This window comes from Varanus komodoensis, unplaced genomic scaffold (genome assembly GCF_004798865.1).
Source record: "Varanus komodoensis strain SLA01 unplaced genomic scaffold, ASM479886v1 scaffold2, whole genome shotgun sequence".
In the NCBI taxonomy this organism is placed as follows: Eukaryota; Metazoa; Chordata; class Lepidosauria; order Squamata; family Varanidae; genus Varanus; species Varanus komodoensis.
In genome coordinates, this window is record NW_025335568.1 from 3,026,179 (window position 1) to 3,045,520 (window position 19,342).

The window sequence follows — 19,342 nt, forward strand, 5'->3', positions numbered from 1 at the left end:
GCCGGGATTGTTTGGAGAAGCTGTAGGAGAGGCGTGGTGGGAAGCAGGCCTGATGCGCAGCTATGCGCTCCGTGGCCAGAAGAGCCCCCACGGCTGACCTCCAGGATGGTTCCCCTCCCCCGCCGCCAGCCCCCCAGTCAGTTTTTAAGTCAGGTTGCGGTTTGGCAGCCCTCGATAACCCTGGGTTGTTGTTTTCCCTTTGTGCTTCCCGATAGGAACGGAGACGTCCGTCAGAAGGCTGACTGTGGCCACCAGAACTCCGCCTTCACCCTGCAGACCGTTGTGGCCCCTTCCTCCGGCAAAGCTGTGGGCAGAAGCTCCAGCCAGGTAAGCAGGCCCACAGACTCCTGGGGCAAACCAGTTCAAGCCCTGCGGCACGTCGATGGCCCGTCGGCAGGCTCGGTGCTCGGGCCGTCTTCTTCCCTTCCATCCGGACCCAGGGCCGGTGTGGGGTGGTGGTTAAGAGCGTGGGACTGGGACTCAGACGATCCGGGTTCTGGTCCCTGCTCGGCCATGGAGCCCACTGGGTGACTTTGGGCCAGTCACAGCCTCTCAGCCCAGCCTACCTCACAGGGTTGTTGTTGTGGGGATAAGATGGAGGAGGAGAATGATGCAAGCTGCCTGGAGCCCTTTGTAGGAAAAAGGCAGGATATAAATCGAGAAATAAATAAATAAATAAATAAATCCCCACCTTAGATTGCAGACTCGAGAAACAGTGTTTTCAGGGGCAAGAGTGAGATGCCAGCTCGCTTTGTCCATGCCCCTGTCTGCATTAAGCCTCAGTTAAGAGAATCTATGTGCTCATGCCCACGGCAGGCACCGTCAGGGCCTCGGAAAAGGCGGGCGTTCCTGGGAGGGCATCCCAGTTGGGCATGATCCGCCTGCACGGTCGGGATCGGCAGGAAACGCAGGTTTTGTGCGTCTGTTGGCTCCTTCAGAGCGTGTGGGACCCGGGAGTCAAGGCCAGGGGCCGGTCTCTCCCCTCCTCATTTGCACACAAATGTCGTAACATCAGCACAGTCCTCAGAAGCCTGATTGCCCGGCTGAGCAGTGCTGCTTGTGGAGGCATCCCGTGCTCCTGAGGCCCCCCTCTGACCCGCTCTACCCGTTCCCCGTTCGTTCATCTCAGGTTAGGAATTCATCTTAGGTCAGTTCATCCGTCTTGGAGGAGCAGTGATGCTGTGGGACGGGCGCAAGAGCGCAAATTCATCAGCACCCTGTGCTCTTGCGATGAAGCCCTTCAACAGGGAAACAAGTGAGACGGGCATGAAGGAAGAATGCATGCAGAAGTGGGAGAGTTTTGGCCTACAACTCCCATGATCCCTCAGTATCGCCTATGAGGGTGAGGGCTGATGGGAGTATATTTATTTATTATATTTATATCTCACCCCCCCTTTCTTCAAGGAACTCAAGTTGGATTGCATAATCCTCCCCCTTTCGATCTTACCCTCCCAACAATGATCTGCCAAGGCAGGGGAGACGGAAGGTGAGGGATTGTCCTGAAGGCACCCGGTGGGCTATGTGGCCCAGTGCAGCCTAGAACCCGGATCACTGCACTCACCGCTGCACTGCATAACCCCATGACCTAGAACCCTCGTAGGTTGCAGGGCCACACGTTGGCCACCCCCAAATTAGCGAACCCTTTAAATAGATCCCAAGATCTCCAGCAATTCCATAATTACTTCATAGAATCGTAGAATCACAGAGTTGGAAGGGGCCATGAAGGCCATCGAGTCCAACCCTCTGCTGGTGCAGGACACCGAGTCACACCATCCCACTCAGGTGGCTGCCCAGTTTCGCCTTGAGTGTCTCCATCGTGGGAGAGCCCCCCACCCCTCCAGGCAGCTGGTTCCCCTGCCCTATTGCTCTGACTGTGAGGAAGCTTTTGCTGATGTCCAGCCTGAATCCGGGTTGTCGCAACTTGAACTGATCCTTCTGTGTCCTTCAACTGCACTCTGTTATTCGAGTTGAAACAAAGCAAGCATTTATATCACCGTTTTTATGTCATAACACATGAATGGTGGCATTTGTCAATAGGTCCTGTGAATGATCAATCACGTATCTAAATGGCGTGTTTTGCTATGTCTTGAAGGAGAAAACGCTCCCCCAGTGGCAGCTTAATCCAGGGCTAGAAGCATCCTTGAGCAGAGGATGGCTGGACTGGCCAAGGGTCCCCCGACTCGCTGCCACTTTGCCCCCTGCATGAGTTGTCCGATGTTAAAGGAGGAACGGGGGAACAGAGTCAGTAAAGAACAAGGCTGGCCTTACGGTTTCCTGCTCCGCACTTTTAGGAAAGTCCTTCTCCCGCTTTTTGGTCCTGCCAGCGGTGGTGCAGGGCCGAATGCTTCCCGCCCTCTCTCTGCTTCCTCTGCAGGCCACGAGGAGCATGCCCGTGCTTAAACCAAGCCCCCATCAGAGCGCGTCCCACCCGGTCAACGTCGTCCGCCCTCTCCGTCCTCCACCCAGCCCGGCCGTGCCTCTTCCGAAAGATTTCAAGCCCTCCAGACCGCCACCGCTGCCTTCCGGCAAATCCCCCCACCCCGCCGTTCCCACCAAAGCGACTCCGGCTGCGCAAGCCAAGCTGCCTCCGCCGAAGAAACCCCTTCCCAGCAGCCCTGCCAGGACCCACTGGGTGAGTCGTGCTTGGCCCTCCCTGTCCGGCCTCGGCAGGGATCGGGCTTCGGAGGGGGCGCTGTGGGAGCACGCAGACCCGCTGGAGCCTCGGGCTCCCTATGGGCCTCCAAACCCACACTTCAGAGCTCAGCTTGGCTCGCTCCTGCGGTGACCAGCTTGGTTGCTGTGTGCCGTCAAGGCGCCACCTGTGAATGCACCTCATTGTCAAGGGAGGAAGGTCCAGAAGCGGTCTGCCATCGCCTTCTTCTACGCAGCGCTAACCAGCATTTGCCGTCGTCCGTGAAAGATTCTCCGCCGGGGGGCCTTCAGCTGCTGCAGCTGCCCCATGGCTGCCCGGAGGAGTTTCTCTGCCTGGATCACCATGAGAGAAGCCCCTTCTCATCTGCTGGGTGACCATGGGGCGCCAGAGGGTGGGCTTCAGCTCTGGGAGAGCCTGCGGGGGACCAGCCTGGTGAGAGGGACTGCCCCTCCCCACGGCACGGCTCTCGGCTTCCCTGACACTCTCACGCACCTTCACTGCACAGGTGTGCATCCAAGAGAGAGAACCTGTCCTTCCGGTTGCCCCAAATGGGATACCTACTAGAGTCAACGGAGGACAAGCACACCTTTTTGAAAGGTGTGCTTTTCTAAAAAGTGCATCTTTTAGAGTGCTCACGGAGCCAAACAGAAATGCCGAGTTTGGCCTTTGCAGCTTTTGGGGAACATGTGCTCCCCGACAAATTCGGGGTTGCAAATTACTTCTGAGCGATTTGCAAACTGGTGCGAAGCCCTTGTATCTCCCTGCCGTTCCGAAAGGGAGGCCGGCAACACGATCTGGAGAAGGGGAAATGGAGCCGGAGCTTCGGGGATGCGGGAGATGAGTAACCCTGTGCACGGTGCCTCTCTCCCTCCCCAAAATGTGTCTTCCGCTCCATATTCGGGTCCTGGCATTTTGGAGCAGTGAGCAACGCACGGCAGCACAGCCAAACCAGAGGCCGGCAGCCAGCTCCAACGGCCGTCTCCCCCTCTTCCCCCGCTGCTAGGTCGATCTGAAACAGCGGCCCCCCCGCAAGCCCCTCCCGGGGAACCCCCTTCTGGCGAAAGAGCGGCCGTCAGCTCAGGGGCAGGCCTTGCTGGTTATGGTGCCTCCCTCGAACTCCAAGGCGGCCGCCGGCGTCTCCTCGGGCCACTTCTGCAAGCCACTCAAGTAAGTTGGCGACGGGGCCGGTTGCGGCGGCAGCCTTGATGGTCCCGACGGCCCCTGGGTGGGAGGGGGCAGGCGGTGGGCAGGGGGGCGGCTGCAGCGGGGGCCAAAAGGGCGGTCGCAGGGTTGGCATCGGAGCAGCTTGACGTTCTGGCCAAATGGCTCCTGCGCTTGGCATTCCAGGATGACGGATTTTCCCTCCCGCCAAAATGTGCTGGACTGCAGCTCCTACTCAGCCAGCACTGCCAGTGCTGGCTGGGAGTGATGGGAGTTGTAGTCTGGTTTGCTGGCGGCTAGGTTTGGGGAACGGTGTTGCAGAAATGCTGGAATGGGCCATTTCGTTGCCTGTGTTCTGGGGGCTGAGCTCGCATCGGTGTGGCATCTTGAGAAAGTTTGACCCAACCGGGGTCTTTATGTGAAGGTGGACCATTCATGGAACCAGTGGGGGAATTTCCTGGGAGTCCGTTCTGGCAACGGGAATCACTGCGGATAATTTCTCACCCAAGATGGACGGAGAAATCCACCACGCTCATTTCTGAAAGTGAAAACGACTTATTCAGAAATGGAGAAGCGTTCTAAGCGTTCTAATCCATGTTTTTCTTTCGGTGCCGACAGCAACGTTTTCTATGATAAAACTGGAACCTGAGCCCACGAGGCTTCCCAGTTTGCCTGGGGCAGGACTCTGGGGAGGCCTTGCTGAGGGATGTGGCATGAGGAAAGGCAGGGCTGTTTCGGGCTGAGACGCCATCTCAAAAGCTCCCTCCCCAGGGGACAGAAACCGGCAACTCTCTGAAGCTGCCAGCAGCCAGAAGCCCCCAAATGCTGCGAGATTCTGAACCCTGAAGCCCATCCACTGACAAACCTCTGTGTTTTTTCTTTCCCCGACAGGCCCTCGCCACCGCAGAGGTGAGTGCCACTGCTGTGGCCGGCACAGCAAAATCCATTTTCTCGTCCTGGGCTGTTTGCGCATGCTCACTTGCTCAAGAAGACAAGATATAGTTGGAGGGCCAGCGCCAAGGGTAGGCCTGGCCGGGCATCTGCTGGGGCCCGCACCCCAGTGGGGGCCCACGGACCAGTCCCCCTGGAGCTGCCCCTCCTCTCTGTGCTGCAGCCAGCTGGCCCATCTTCCCCTCCCTCTGGCCCAGAGGACTGGTGGAGGGGAGGGAGTGGGAGACGCGGCCGCCTCCGTGCGCCCCGGTTCTCTGCCTGGCAAGACCAAAAGGTTGCCCACGAGGAGGAAGTAGAGCAAGAGCGGCTGGGGCCATGGCACGGAGAAGGGGGCCTCACGGGGGGGGGGGTACTGAGGGTGGCTGGCCCCGGCACCCCGCAAAGCTTCGAGCCAGCGCCGTGTGGGGGAGGCCTTTCCGGCAAAGCGACTGCATGCGAGGCAGGCATCCTGGGCAGAGGCCCTGAGAAGCCCCTGGACGTGGCCTGGGGCGGCCTCCCTCTTCACCCTTTCGTCTCCCTGCTGTGCAGAGGCCGACCCCGTCTGGAGAAACAGCGGGGGAACGTGACACGTCCCTGGAGGGGGGAGGCAGCCCGGGGGGCGGGGGAAGCGCTTCTGGCTCAGCGCTTTTGGCTCAGCCATGACCGTGGGCCTTCCCCTGCCCTGTCTGTTGGGGCCCCCGATCCAGTGGCGCCGCAGGGAGCAGTTGCCACCACCTGAGCGGGGCCCAGACGCTTTTCAGGCTGTGGGACTCCTTCTCTCAGGGCACCCTTGGAGGCTGCTGCCGACGTGGGGCAGAGCTAAGAGCAGAAATGAAAAGGATGGGCCAGAGCGAAAGACGGGGCGGCCCGGCAGCAGGCTTGCTTCCTCATGCGCGCCCCCCCTCCCTCCCCTTCTCACACCCACCTTCAGCCACATCGCTGCGTGACGCGCGCACCGCTATTTTCGCAGCTAACACGCGAGCACAAATCGCCCGTCGTTTTTCTTGGAATTAGGGTTGGACAAGGCCTCCTCTGAGAGCCCAAGGCCTCCTCCGAGCCTTATGCCCGGGAGGTGGGGGTGGGAACATTGCTCTCAACATTGCAACTTGGAGGGGGGACCTTCCCCCCCCATCTGCGATCTCTGGGAAGGCGCCTCCCCCCCCCCCCCCCCCCATGTAGCCGTTCAGCCCCTGGTCCACCCGCGGGGGGAACTTTGTTTAGGAAATGCTAGGGGGGGGGGAGGGGGGGGGGGGGGGGGGGCTGCAGCAGGACGGGGGTCCGGTGGGCTGGGGCTGCCCTTGACTTGGGCTGGCCGTTCCGACCCCTCGCTGCATGTCCCGCACGAGGCTCTCTGGCCACGGCGCTTCCTCCTGGTGGGGCACTGACTTTGCCTGGTCCTTTCCCCAGACCTGCCCCGGGCTTGAAAGTCCAGTCCGCTTCCTTCCCCTCGAGGAAATGACCACGGTGGAATCGGGGCCGCGGACCTTCGGCAGACGCCTCCTTCCTGATTTGCACTACTGCACTCAAGCAGGGACTTTCGCTACCAAAGACTGTTTCGTTTCGTTTTTGAAGAAAAGTCACGGTCGTTTCCACTAACGATGACGAAGGATGTGGAGGGGCTGTGGATGGGGGAAGCAGCGCTCCCCTGCGGGCACGGGGATCGGGGGGCGGCGAGCCTCGGGGAGCGGCGGAGAAAGCCCGTTGCGGCCCTTCTGTGAATGGTGGGCTGCGCCGCTGCCCGTCGGGGCTTGCGTTCCCGCACCTAGGGCGTCAGGTCTCCGGAGGGCCCGGTCCTGATCCACGGAAGCCGCCCGAAAGCGGTGGGCCACACTTAGCTACCTCCTCCTCTGACGGAGCCTCAGAGGACCCCCCCCCCTTCCTCGCTGGATTCCCAAGCGCTCCATGCTGTCCTCCGGAGCTGCTGTCCCGGGACCCCAGCTTTCCCAAGTGCCTGGCGTCCCCGGCATGGGGCCGCCTGTTCCGGCTCGGTGCCCCTCTCCCGCGTGCGGGACTACAGTCCCAATCATCCTCGGCCAGCACGGCCAGGATGGGAGCTGTGGTGTGACATACGCAGAGGGGGAAAGACAGGAGAGCTGCATTTCTGTGCAAGCGCTTTGCCACATGGCTGCCCATTGCAGAAACGGCCGCCGGGGGGGCCGTGTGGGGTCTGGATTGGGACCCCGTGGAGTGAGGCTACCTCTGCGGGTGGATCGTGTCGGGGCTCATGGAATTTCCGCCAGAAAAGCCACCTGGGGGCAAGTTCCCTCTCCGCCGTCCGCAGCCACGTACCCTAGTCCTGATCAAGGCCTCGCAGGGTGGCAATTCCGGTTAAAACAACCCGGGGTGGGCAGGTCCCCTCATCTTTTCGAGGTGACACCCCCCCTCGTACCTGTTTACATGCCCCCAGTTCACGGCTGCCACTCTGCGCCAGCGGCCACCGTTGCCTCACGCAAACAGCGCTGCCGCGGCAGGGATCCCCCCACTGGTTGGGGGTCGCGCATCGGTGAGGTGCGCTGCTCTGTTTGTGGGGAACGGGGGCAGGCCCGGGGCAAGGAGACCAGGCGAGCCGCCACGAGCTGGGAGGGGGCTCGGCGCGTGGATAGGGCTGGAGTGGCCGAGCGATGCGCCACGGCCGGCACACGAGCCCCGGGCCCCCACTCCCAGCTGCACCTCAGTTGCCCTCGCGGAGACCGTCTTTGTGGTGGGGGACATGCTTTCCGTTAGTGAGGGGCGTCCGGCGCCGATCCGGCTGCGTGCTGCTGTTGGTGCTCCGTGGGAGGCTCCCGACCTTTCCCTGGGGGACGCGTGAACGGCCTCTGCTCCCTCAGGCCTCCGTTATGCGGGAAGGAGGCGTCCGCACCTCCTGGGGCCCTGCGTTCCCGAACCTGAAAATGTGACTTGGGAGCAAGCGTGAGCGCCGCCTCTCTGGCCCTGCTCTTCCCGGGAGCAGCATTCCCGTGAAGGCCCCGCTTCATCGGGGCGGCGTGGCCTCCTCGCTCCAAGAGCAGAACTCCCGTGCCTCCCGTGTGGCTTGGTGCACGGCTCCCCCTTCAGTGCCCTTTCCCAGACTTACACCTCAGTGCCGTCCCATTTCCTTAGATCTGGCCAGAAATTCAGGGAAGGGCTTAAAAAAAATTCTTGATTATGCAAATGAAGTCAGCCTGTGCAAAGATGCTGAACTGGCATTAATCTTGGCCTAGAATCTGGGTTTTCCTCTGCTCTCTGCAGACCGTTGGAACGCTGCAAGCCGGTCCCTTCCAAGTGCCTCATCTGCTGGTTGCCCGTAGCCACAGATGGCTCCTCATTCGTTCTGATGGGCCAGCAGACTTCCGCTTTTTCTCCGTGCGTCCCGGGCGATCCAGGCGTACCTCATGTGCTGAGCTCAGGCAGGCCAGAAGCTGAGACTTTCATGCTGGGCCCCTTTCTCCCAGAGATGTGTGCCTTCAACATAATTTTGGAAACCACCAACCCCCACTTCCCTTCTGAAAAATAATGAAGAAATAAAGGGCTTTTTCTTATTTAAATAGAGATTGACAAGTGTTTTTAATGGTAAATACCTCATTATTTAATCACAGGCACTTCATACCCTTAAACGTACCTCAAATATTAACACAACTTCACTAAATCGTACCACTGTATGTTGGAAATGGAAACAGAGCATTAGAAAAAGCAAACAACCGTTTTTCAGAATGCAGAACATTAAAAGCTATTATTACAAATATTAAAGCTGAAACACATTAAGCACCATTCAAGCATACATACAAAATTATCCATTAAAGCACTGTATAGAACTAGAACACTAAGAATATATACATTATCTTCCCTTCCATCCCCTTCTCTCTCTCCCCCCCTCCCCCCTCCCCCGCAACTCTGCTACCAAAGGTACCACATAGCCCTTTCGCCCCATCTTGGCTCTCCTCTGAGCAACACCCTCCCCAGGACTTGTGGAGGGGTGTTGTGTCTGCCCTTGGCCTTCTCGTGGTCTTCCAGGCCTGGAGCGCTGCCCCCTTTCTGGGGGTTGGCACCTTTCTGGAACTGGGTGCAGAATTCCAGGTGACGCCTCACCTGTGCTGAGCAAAGGGGAACTAGCACTTCATGTGTTTTGGAAGTGATGCTTCTATTAAAGCAGCCCAAAATAGCATTTGCCCTTTTGGGGTCCGCATTGCATTGACGACTCATTTTCAGCTTGTAATCTACAACAATTCCGAGATCTTTCTCACTGGTGCTATGGTTGAGCCAAGGATTCCATCTTCACAGAATCCTAGCATGGTAGAGTTGGAAGGGGCCACGAAGGCCATCGAGTCCAACCCCCTGCTGGTGCAGGACACCAAGCCACACCCTCCCACTCAGGTGGCTGCCCAGTTTCACCTTGAATGCCTCCAGTGTGGGAGAGCCCCCCACCCCTCCAGGCAGCTGGTCCCACGGTCACATTGCTCCGACAGAGAGGAAGCTCTTCCGGATGCCCAGCCTGAATCTGGGTTGCCGCAGCTTAAACTGATGCAGCGGTGCAGATGTCCAACACCCCCTCATTTGCCCCTGTGACACTGCAGTCTGCAGTTTCCATCCCAGCACTCCAACCTATTAAGATCCCTTTGGAATTTGCTCCTGTTTTTTCCAGAATAGTCGCTATCCCACCTCTCACCCAGTTTTGTGTCCTCCACAAATTGGCTCAGCCTTCCCTGCCCCTCCTTATCCAGATCATCAAGACAAATGCCAGAAGAGCCCTGGTCTCAGGGCCCCTCTGGCTCCCCCGCCCCCAGTCTGAGAAGGTGCCGCTGGTGAGCGCTCTTGGAGTCTGCTTCTGTGGCCAACTGTGGATCCACCTCATCGCGGTTCCATCTAGCCCACATTTTCTAGTTTGCTAATCAGGATTTCATGGGACACTTTGTCAAAAGCTTTGCTGAAGTCAAGATAGATTATGTCCAAGGCATCCTCATAGTCCACAAGGGAGGTTAGCCAATCAAAAAATGTGATCAGATTAGTCTGGCAGAATTTGTTCTTGAGAAATCCATGTTGGCTTCTAGTAATCACTGCATTAAAGGTGCTTGCAAATTGACTGCTTTATAATCTGCTCCAGGATTTTCCCATGGATTGATGTCAGTCTGACTAGCCGGTGCTTGCAGGTTTCTCCTTTCATCCCTTTTCTAAGACAGGTAAAGACGGAGCCTTTTGGCACTTCCCCTGTCCTCCAGGACTTCTTAAAGTTAGTAGACAGTGGTTCTGCAAGTTCTTTCTTCAACTCCATTTATTTATTTATTTGAAACTTTTTAATCCCACCTTAACATCCAAGATGGATCTCTAGACTGCTTACAAAAGAGAAAAACTGACAGCACTTAAAGAAAACACAATCTTCAATATATGGAAATATACGGTAAAAGCATCCAACCATTAACATACTGGGTGAATAAAATGGAGTTAGCCTGCTGCAGAAAGGAACACGGTGTTGAGGCCAGGCAAGCCTCTCTGGGGAGCAGGACGCAGACCTGCGGTGCTACCACAGAAAAGGCCCTTCTCTGGGTCCCCGCTCTCCTAACCTCCTTCACAGGTTACCAGAGCATGGAGTGCCACTTCTGGGCTCTGTCTGCCCAGGTACGGATGTAGCTGATGGACCAGCCGAAGCGGGGAAGGTGCTCCTCACCACAGCTGCCACCTGAGACTCCAAGGACAGCTCCAGGTCAAGGAGCACCCCAAACCACACGCCCTGTCCCTTGGGGGGAGTGCAACCCAGTCCAGATCAGGGCGAGCATCACACACCTGGACAGGCGATTGCTCCAGGATGCAGTTCCTCAGGGCCTGGAGATCTGAGCCCATTCAGACAGAAGGTGGTGCTCCCGGCCCATCTGGCCTATCAGTCTCGGGTGGCAACCTAGTCCCTTCCAGGTGCGCTGCTTTGCCAGGTGTTGGCAAGGGCACTTGCCGATTCCCAGATCCCTCCACATTGGTGCGGGTGCAGCGGACAGGGAAACTGGCCCCTAAAATCAGGAAGTGTGAAAACCCCTGTACTAGGGCCACGTTTTAGGGTCTGGCTGCATTACTGGGGCACCTCCCAGGCTTGGGGGAGAGGGTGGCTAACCGGAATCCCCTGCAGGGCCGGGGCATGACTTAGCTGCCCCTTCCTGGTCGCCCATGAGGTGAAAGGTGGGGAAGAGGGAAGGGCTATTGCTCTGTGGTAAATGCCCAGTGGCTCAGGGCTCTGGGTGCAAATGTCCCCAGCAGCTCGAGGTAGGGCTGGAGGCTGCCAGCCCGTGCTGCCAGTCCCAGGGGCAAGGGCCCTCGCCCCAGCCAGTGCTACGTTCCCAGCCACCCACTCTGCCCATTCTGTTGGGCAGCTGCAGAAATTCTCTCCTGCAATCCCTCTTGGACCCAGGAATCTTTAGGACCTCCTGTTGCCCTCAGTTCCCGGCATGCTGCCCCGTCCACGTGCATTTGGAGACCCGAGAGGGGGAGGAGGGAGCAGGAGCCTTCACGCGTCTTCCTGGCCAAAATCCGCGGGGTGTCTTTGGCCCACGGGCGCCACCGACGGGATGTGCCTCCTTAAAAGCCGCGCTGCTCCGGCGCCGGCTTCTCCTGCTCCCCGCTCTTCCCCCTTTCTCAGGAATCCCCAGCAAGGAAAGGGAAGGCAGGGATCGCCCTGCGCTGGGTGCGCCTCGCTCTGGATTGCAGCAGGAGGGCCTGGACGAGGAGCGCCATGGCGGCCACCCGCTGATGCCGGACGGACGGACGGACGGACGGACGGACGCAGCGGAGGAGCCCGGCTGGCTTGGCGCGCTGTGAGCAGCAGGTGGCAGCAGAGGTCCACCGGTCCTGCTCCGCGGGCTCGCCAGCCTCCCTGCGGGGACCCTCCTCCTTTGTGTGGGGATTTCCACCCCCCTCGTTGCTAAATCCTATTTAGAGGGTCTTTGTGTGGAGTAGATCGAACCTCTCCAGTGGGTGCCAGGGGCTGAAATTGCCGGGGGTCCCTTTTCTCTCTGTTCCATGTCCTGTAGGCAGACAAGGGCGTCTTGGATAGATCCCGGGACCCTCCCCTGCCCTGCATGTATGAGGGGGATCTTCAAGGCTGATGAAGCCATGGTTGCCCTCCAGAACCACCTCGTACAAAAAGCGCTCCCAAATATGCCAGTTTCGTGCCGATGCTTTTCCGCTTAGGGATGAGCAGCTCGGAGAAACGTCACAGAGAGGGCCCCAGATTAACCCTGCGGTTTGGAAAAGGCAGCTGCCACCAAAGGGAAGCCTGGGCATTTGGACGGAGCTCTTCCAAATTGCAAAGGACTCTTCCTTAATATCATAAAAGAGGGACCGGCGCCTGTGAGTACCAAGGCAGCCATCCTGGTTTTTATTTCATTCCTGAAGTTTTTAAACATGGACTTTTACTGCCAAATCTGGGAGGCTGGCTTCCAGCACCATCGGGTTTGGGGTTCAAAAGACTGGCTTCAAGCCTGGTCAGCCCACCGTGCCTACCAGGATGGACCCTCACCTTGTGGTGCAAACACCGCCTTGCATGCAGAATATCCCAGTATCCGTGTCCAGCGAAGACTCTCAGTTGCAGAGTCTGAGCAAAGGCCCGAGACTCTCTGGCAGGGAGGCACATGGTCCCCCCAGCGTTGCTTGACTGCGACTTTGTATCAGCCCCGGCCGGCCTAATCAGCGCCGAGGAACATAGGTGTTTCTTCATATCCTAATCAGGTTATTGTTTCAGGGTGGGTTGAACCCTACCTGAGCCCATCCCTCCGGCGTTCGCAGCCCCTCTCGTGCAAGGTGAGCCGAGCCAGGGGAAGGCCACAGGTGATCAGGGGCCGAAGGGGGTGCAACTCTCCTCTACATCGGGTGCTGCAAGCGGCGTGGAAAGGAGATGCTGCATGCACAGAAGCCACGTGGAGCTCCGTTCCTCTGGCCACGTCCCTCTTCCACATCACGGGAGAGAGGTGTTGCCTGCGCAGGGCAGGGTGCAGTTCCAGGCACGTGTCCTTCACACACTGGACATGCTTGCCCGAAATCGGGCTCAGTGCCGCTGTGCCGCTGACTGGAGTCCAGATTGCTGAGCCTGGGGAATCTGATGCGTTCTACCCCCAACCCCTAGCTGAGAATCCCTCAAGGTGGTCAGGGCAGTTTCAGGGAACTGCGGTCCAACATGATCCGGAGGGCTGCATCCTCCTTTCCTGTCCTAGAAAGATGTCCCCATCCAGGGCAGGGGATAGTCGGCTCCCTGGGACAACCGTCCGACTCAGTAGGAAGCAGTTCTGCCAGCAACAGTAGATCAGACCTTAACAGAGTTTGTTAAGAATCCCCTGGCTGGGAACGCTGGGAGCTGCAGGCCATGCTGGCTGGGGATGTTGAGAATTGTAGTCCAACCCATCTGGAGGGCACCCAGTTGGGAAAAACTGGTATACTGGGCTGGATGTATCAATGGGTCCACCCAATATAAGGCAGCCCCTTCTCTGGCCTGAAGCCAGGGTACAGGGAAGGTTGGATGAGCACCCCCTTAAATTTCCTCCCCCTCCCCTAATTTTTTTATGGAAAAATAATTAAAGCAGTTTCCAGTTTTGTTTCTAAAAGGCCTGCAAGGCACACGAACTGTCCCCCTACTTTTTTGATGTGCCTCCAGAAAGTTTGGACCAGCTCTGCGCCCCGCCTTATCTACCCCAAGGCTTTCCCTCTGGCTTTGTCCCTTGCTCTTTCCTTCTAGATAAGCAGGGCCCCTTTCAGAGACGGGAGCTCCTGCTGGGCCCCCTCCAAAGTTTCCATGAAAGGCCATTTGTGATTTGCATGTTGGCAGAAAGGCAGGTTTTGTTTATTCATCTGTGTTTGGAGCAATTAAGCAATTTCCATAAACACTCTGGCCAGCCCCCACCCCCTTCCATTGTTTGCCTCCTGGCCGGCTTCCAGCGGCTTCCTTGGTGGCAGAGGCAGGAGGCAGGAAGCAGGAGTCCGGCGGACGCCACGGAAAGCGTTGGCCGCCTGCGAGGGCAGGACTAGCGCACGACTTGCCCCCGGGCCCTTCCCGTGCCAAGCCCTCCTGCCGCCCGTCCCGGCCGGAGGGGGCTTCTCTGGCTCCAGTGGGAGAGATTCCGGATCTGGCTGCCACGGCCGCCGAGGAGATGGTGCCTGATGGCGTGCTGTGCTTCCCGGCCCGGGTGGCCATCGCTGCAGGCCCGGGCAATGGGTGGCCAAGCCCCGGAGCTCCTCCTTCACGCACCCGTTCCCCAGTCGCTGCGTGAGGAGGCCTTGGGGCGCACGGATCGTCTTCCTCCCCAGCAGCCTGGCCTGCATCTTCCCCCACCAGCGACGAAGCCTCCAGCCTCCAGAAAGTTTTCTGGAGCATCCAGGGTGGAGGCAGGAGACCAGACTGTGGCCCACTGGCTCCTGGCTGCCCGGTTCTCCTGGGCTTCCCAGCTGCAGTACACTTCCTGGCCTTCGCTCGTGGTGGCGCCGTGGCGCAGCAGCCTTCCGGCCAGTCGCCCCTGCTTCCTGCGAGGTACCCCCGAGCGCCAGCCGTAGTGTGAGGGCTGCGATTTGCGTGCAGCGCAAGAGTGGCCTGCGCAAGACCCCCGATGGCAGAGCCTGCTTGAGGTTTGCTCGTGGCAGGGGTGCCCCCCTTGTTCCCGTCTCATCTTGGTTACCTTGCACTGGGTGCCCAGTGGCTCAGACTCTCCCATGGGAACTAACGCGAAGCTTTAGGACCGGCTTCCCGACTACGTGTCCCCCTGTTATGCTGGGCCGCAGCTCCAAGCAGCCCTAACCAGAATGCCTGGTGGTCAGGGATAATGGGAGTTGTAGTCCAACCTCTGATGGGACGGAGGCTCCCCACCCCTGTGCCAGGATCTCCCTGACTGTATTCAGGGAGGCAGCGGTGGAGAGGCTGGCACTGCTCTGGCCCGGCAGACTGTTGGATGGCTTTCACTTCGCCCCCTGCCGATTTGTGAACTTAGAATTTGCACAAACGTGTTTGCACATATTTATGCAAATCCACATTAGCACAGATCAGTGCTTCCCACATTGTCAAATTAGCCAAAGATCTGCAAATCCCGCTCCATGCATTTTTCATGCTGTGCTCCGCTGGAGAAAGGGGCTTCGCAGAATCTTTGATTGGTGCTTTCCCCGTTTTTATATTTTCCTGTGGCTAAACTTGTGCAAAGATAAGCAAAATAAAAATGGCTTCCCAACCTGGGAAAGCCAATCCGTGGCTAGAGGTATGGGGTGGATATGTCTTCTGTAGGCCTTTTTAAAAGCAAATTTTATTATATTATCTATTACCAGTCCGCCCCAAAACAGTTCGCAGGGGTGACTCAGCCCAATATCTTATGGTTGGAGACAATCTGTTTCCCCACCAGATACCAAGGCCTGCAGCCAAGCTTAAAAGGAATGAAGAATCCCGAGTGAAGAGATTTTCCTGCTCATTCAAAAGCCTGGCTTGACCACGCGACACATCTCTGAGTGCAAAAATCAGGACTAGAATGTTTGCTAGTAAAAGCTGGCCACCCCGGCGTGAAGTTCCTTTTGACTTCACTTCATGATGCATTCTTGCTGGGCGTCTAGAGGGACCGAAGTGCAGCCTCACTTTGGAAATAAACCAGGGCTGAAATGAAACCGCAACCACGGTGGCTATTTCCATGCAGTGGGGGAGGTTATGTGAGTTATAAAGGATCCCAGAGAGCTTGGAAGTGGTAATGGAGAAAAGATTTGCTTCAGGAAATAGAGTAGTGTTCATTCATCTTTTTTTATTTTAATTTTTTCCCTTTTGCGCACAGTGCAATTGCTTTCCCGGCCTCATTCAAAGCCTTTGTGAATCCGCCATGTCTGCACCCACAGTGGGTACCGTTAACAGAAGAAGAAGGGGAAATATTGAAAGCACAGCTTGATTTTAATTCATGCCTTCAAAGTTATATATGGAAATAGGGATGCATAATATGTATGTGCATATATAAATAATGCGCCATGCCTGAAAACATATGGCTTGGAAGCCTGTTGGTGCTGTGTGCATCGCCTCCAGCTTCTCTCTTATGTCCTTAATTTTTTGTTTTTTTTGGGGGGGGGGAGATTCTAAGGATATCAGTGCCTTTCAAGTCATAGCACTGTGACGTGCCAGTGGGGTCAGGCAGAGGAAGCGATGTTGCAAATGTGACAACTTTGCTTGATTTGTGCTGGAACGTGGCAATCTCGCCTGAGGAAAGCGTTTTAGAAGCTCTGTTAAGTTTTGGCTTGGAGGAGGATATTTTAGGAACAAGGCCTGCCCCCCTTTAAGGATGTCTACAAAAGGCAGCCTTCCCCAGGTTCTCTGAACCCCCGCCCACCCTAGCCACGCCCCCTTCCCTGGCCACTCCCCTTTCTTCAGTCCCTGATCCCTTGCGGATGTTTCTGGCTGGGAGAGCTTTTGGCTAAAATGCGCTCTTTCGGGTCTCTTGCCTCTGCCCCACGCACCTGAGAATGCCTCCGCAGCAGAGTTGGGTCTCTGGCTGAAACGGGAGCAGTGCCATTGTGCTGAGGGTCATTTCTCTGCTCTCCCACTATAAGATCAATGTGTCATTTCCAGAAGGCGGGATGGAGATGGAGGAGAGAGATCTCCAGGCTGTTCAGGGAAGCATCTCCAGCCATTAAGGAGTGTTAATATGCTTTCGTTGAGTCCCTGGTCCCCCAGGGGTCCTTCAGGCAAAACCCTGTGCTTGGCCCATCTTTGATCATCCAGGTCGCAGCTCTCAAAGGTCTAGCAGCTTTTCCTCCCAAGACCTTCCCACTGCGGAACCAGTAGCTTCCTCCAGGAGGTCTGCAGATGCAGTGGAACAGGCCAAGCGGTACCATCTGCATAGAATCACAGAATAGCAGAGTTGGAAGGGGCCATGAAGGCCATCGAGTCCACCCCCTGCTGCTGCAGGACACCAAGTCACACCATCCCACTCAGGTGGCTGCCCAGTGGCTTTTTAAATGCCTTCAGTGTGGAGGAGCCCCCCACCCCTCCAGGCAGCTGGTCCCACTGCCGTATTGCTCCAAGAGAGAGGAAGCTTTTCCTGATGTCCAGCCTGAATCTGGGTTGCCACAACTTGACTTGATTATTCTGTGTCCTGCACTCTGGTATCAGCCAGAAGAGACCTTGACCTTCCTCTTTGTGACAGCCTTTGAGGTCCTTATAGAGGGATAACATGTCCCCCCTCAGTCTTCTCTTCTCAAGGCGGAACATGCCCAGTTCTCTCAGTCTCTCCTCATAGCATAGTGTTTCCAAACCCTGGACCATTTTCGCTGCCCTCCTCTGGACCTGCATCTTTCATCTTTACCTACATGTCTGAACCAAATGCCAGGCTGCTGGTCCCCTTCCACCAGCCTCCAGTTCTTTCTCTGGCCTCACTGGAGCTGGTTGCAAAGCAAAAAGCAAACCTGTAAGGAAAAATCAAATCTGTTCCTCTCCTTTCCTGCAAGAAATGTCCCCCCTGCACACCAGTTGTTCTGTGCCTTGTATGGAAACTCTCCTAAAAGGGCCACATCCGGCATCTGACTGAGAACGTGGTGTACATTCTTGTTATTCACCCCCCTCCCCTGCAAAATCCTTAGTATGCTCCAATCTGTTGTCAAAACTTTCCCCGACAAGTATAAATGACTCCCACCGCCTCAGCCATGAGGGAAAAATATATTTTCCAGAGCCGCCAGTCTAAACAAGCGGTGCCATGCGGCATGTTTGTCTTGTTACAAAAAGAATGTTTTCCCCTTGAAATGTTTCTCACTGATGGTACAGGAAATTCATGCAAGAGGCCGCCGTCGAGGGAGGAAACGGGGATGAAACTCGGAAGCCAAATGAGGAATCTCAGAGGGGAGGGCAGAACCGAGCCACCTCGCCCGAGCTTCTGCCCGGGACCCTTGCAGGTTTTCTGCATTTATCCAGTGCTCTTACGCTAAAGGAGGTGGTGGAGGCCGGGAGCACATTTCACCCAGGAACGTACCCAGGGTGGCTGGCTGATTCCACCCCGCAGCTTCTCCATGGGCTGATGACAGGCCACTGGTGTGACTGCAAAGCCTCTCCATCTGTCTGTCTTCCTCCGTGCTGGGTCAGCCATTTCTTCCAACCTCACCCGAATCCCTGGCTTTGCCCAGTCCCAGTATTCCCATGCAAGCACTGGCTCAGCTCCCACTGACCCACCCCCACACACAGGCAGGAACAACTGGAGCCGGGCTGGAGCCCACGAGGTGACGCGGACTTGTGTTGCTCTGGCAAAGAGCGGCAGCGTCAAGAAAACTTGTGTGCTGGTCTCCAGGGCCTCCGGCTGTATTGCACGGTTGCTCTCCAGGTATTCCCTGCAAGTGCCTGCAAAGGTGTTCCTGGTTTGTGAGGGGGCATCACACGGAGGTGGGGAGAGACCTGTTCTCCTCTGCAATGGAGGGCAGAATGTGCTCCAATGGAGCAAAGCTCAGGGAGCCAAGGTTTGATTTGGAAACCTGGAAGCGCTTCCTGATGGTTAGGACCCTGAAGGTATGGAATGGGCTCCCACGGGAGGTGGTTGAGGCCCCATCGGTGGGGGTGTTCAAGGAGAGGCTGGACATGCACATTGTAGCCATGTCAGGAGTGGAGCCAGCTGGAGCCAGGGGTCAGACTAGATGGCCTCAGAGACCCCTTCTGATTTGCTGTGTTTCTGTGTTTCTATGTTTCCTGCCCCATTAGCCATAAGGTTCTTTGGGCAACTCACAGCATATGTCTGCAACCATTAGAACAATACAATGCACAATACATTAAAAAGAGTATATAATATAAAAATGAACAGTAAAAATAAAATCCATAATAAAAATAGACATAAAATTAAACAGTCAACAAGTTAAGCTATTTAAAATAAACTTAATTAAAATAAATTTAAGTGGAAGTAAATAAAGTAGAAAGGTAAAAACTGGTGTGGGCAGCAGCAATTAGCAACATAAAGCTATTAAGACTGTAAACCGAAGACTCACCACCAAAATGATGGCAAAAAAGACATGCTTTTAATCCGAACCTAAAAGAATGAAGAGATGGCCCCAGCTGGATCTCTGATGGAAGAGAGGTCCATAACCGGGGTGCTACTCTGGAGAAGGCCCCTCTCCTTGCCATCTCCCCCCTTATTCAATCGGAGGACGAATGGGGGAGGTCCGCAGAGGATGACCTCTGTGATGGTTGTTTGTTGTTGTTAGTCATGGAGTCGCATCCAACCCATCGCGACCCCATGGACAGCATTCCTCCAGGCCTTCCTGTCCTCCACCATCCCCCGGAGTCCACCCAAGCCCACACCCACTGCCCCCATCCAGCCACCTCATCCTCTGCCGTCCCCTCCTTCTTTTGCCCTCCATCGTCCCCAGCATCAGGCTCTTCTCCAGGGAGTCCTTCCTTCTCATTAGGTGGCCAAAGTATTTGAGTTTCATCTTCAGGATCTGGTCTTCCAAAGAGCAGTCAGGGTTGATCTCCTCCAGGACTGACCGATTTGATCGCCTTGCAGTCCAAGGGACTCGCAGGAGTCTTCGCCAGCACCACAATTCAAAGGCCTCAATCCTTCGGCGCTCAGCCTTCCTTATGGTCCAGCTTTCACAGCCATACATTGCAAGTGGGAAAACCATAGCCTTGACTATACGCACTTTTGTTGGCAGGGTGATGTCTCA

The 19,342-nt window shown here is 56.5% G+C and overlaps 1 protein-coding gene across 7 annotated transcripts in view; it reads left to right on the forward strand.

The window, feature by feature from the left end:
* The window catches only part of ADAM33 (ADAM metallopeptidase domain 33), a 72,469-nt gene extending 64,201 nt beyond the window's left edge, over nt 1–8,268 (forward strand). For 6 of the 7 annotated variants that reach the window (XM_044428639.1, XM_044428640.1, XM_044428642.1 and 3 more), the window contains 5 exons: nt 216–327; nt 2,375–2,632; nt 3,657–3,820; nt 4,706–4,723; nt 6,152–8,268. In XM_044428639.1, the coding sequence (XP_044284574.1) occupies nt 216–327; nt 2,375–2,632; nt 3,657–3,820; nt 4,706–4,723; nt 6,152–6,203 (604 nt within the window). In that variant the 3' untranslated portion in view covers nt 6,204–8,268. Of the gene's footprint in view, nt 1–215; nt 328–2,374; nt 2,633–3,656; nt 3,821–4,705; nt 4,724–6,151 lie in introns of those variants that run through there. The other variant, XM_044428641.1, reaches the window with a different exon arrangement.
* The last annotated feature ends 11,074 nt before the right edge of the window (nt 8,269–19,342 follow it).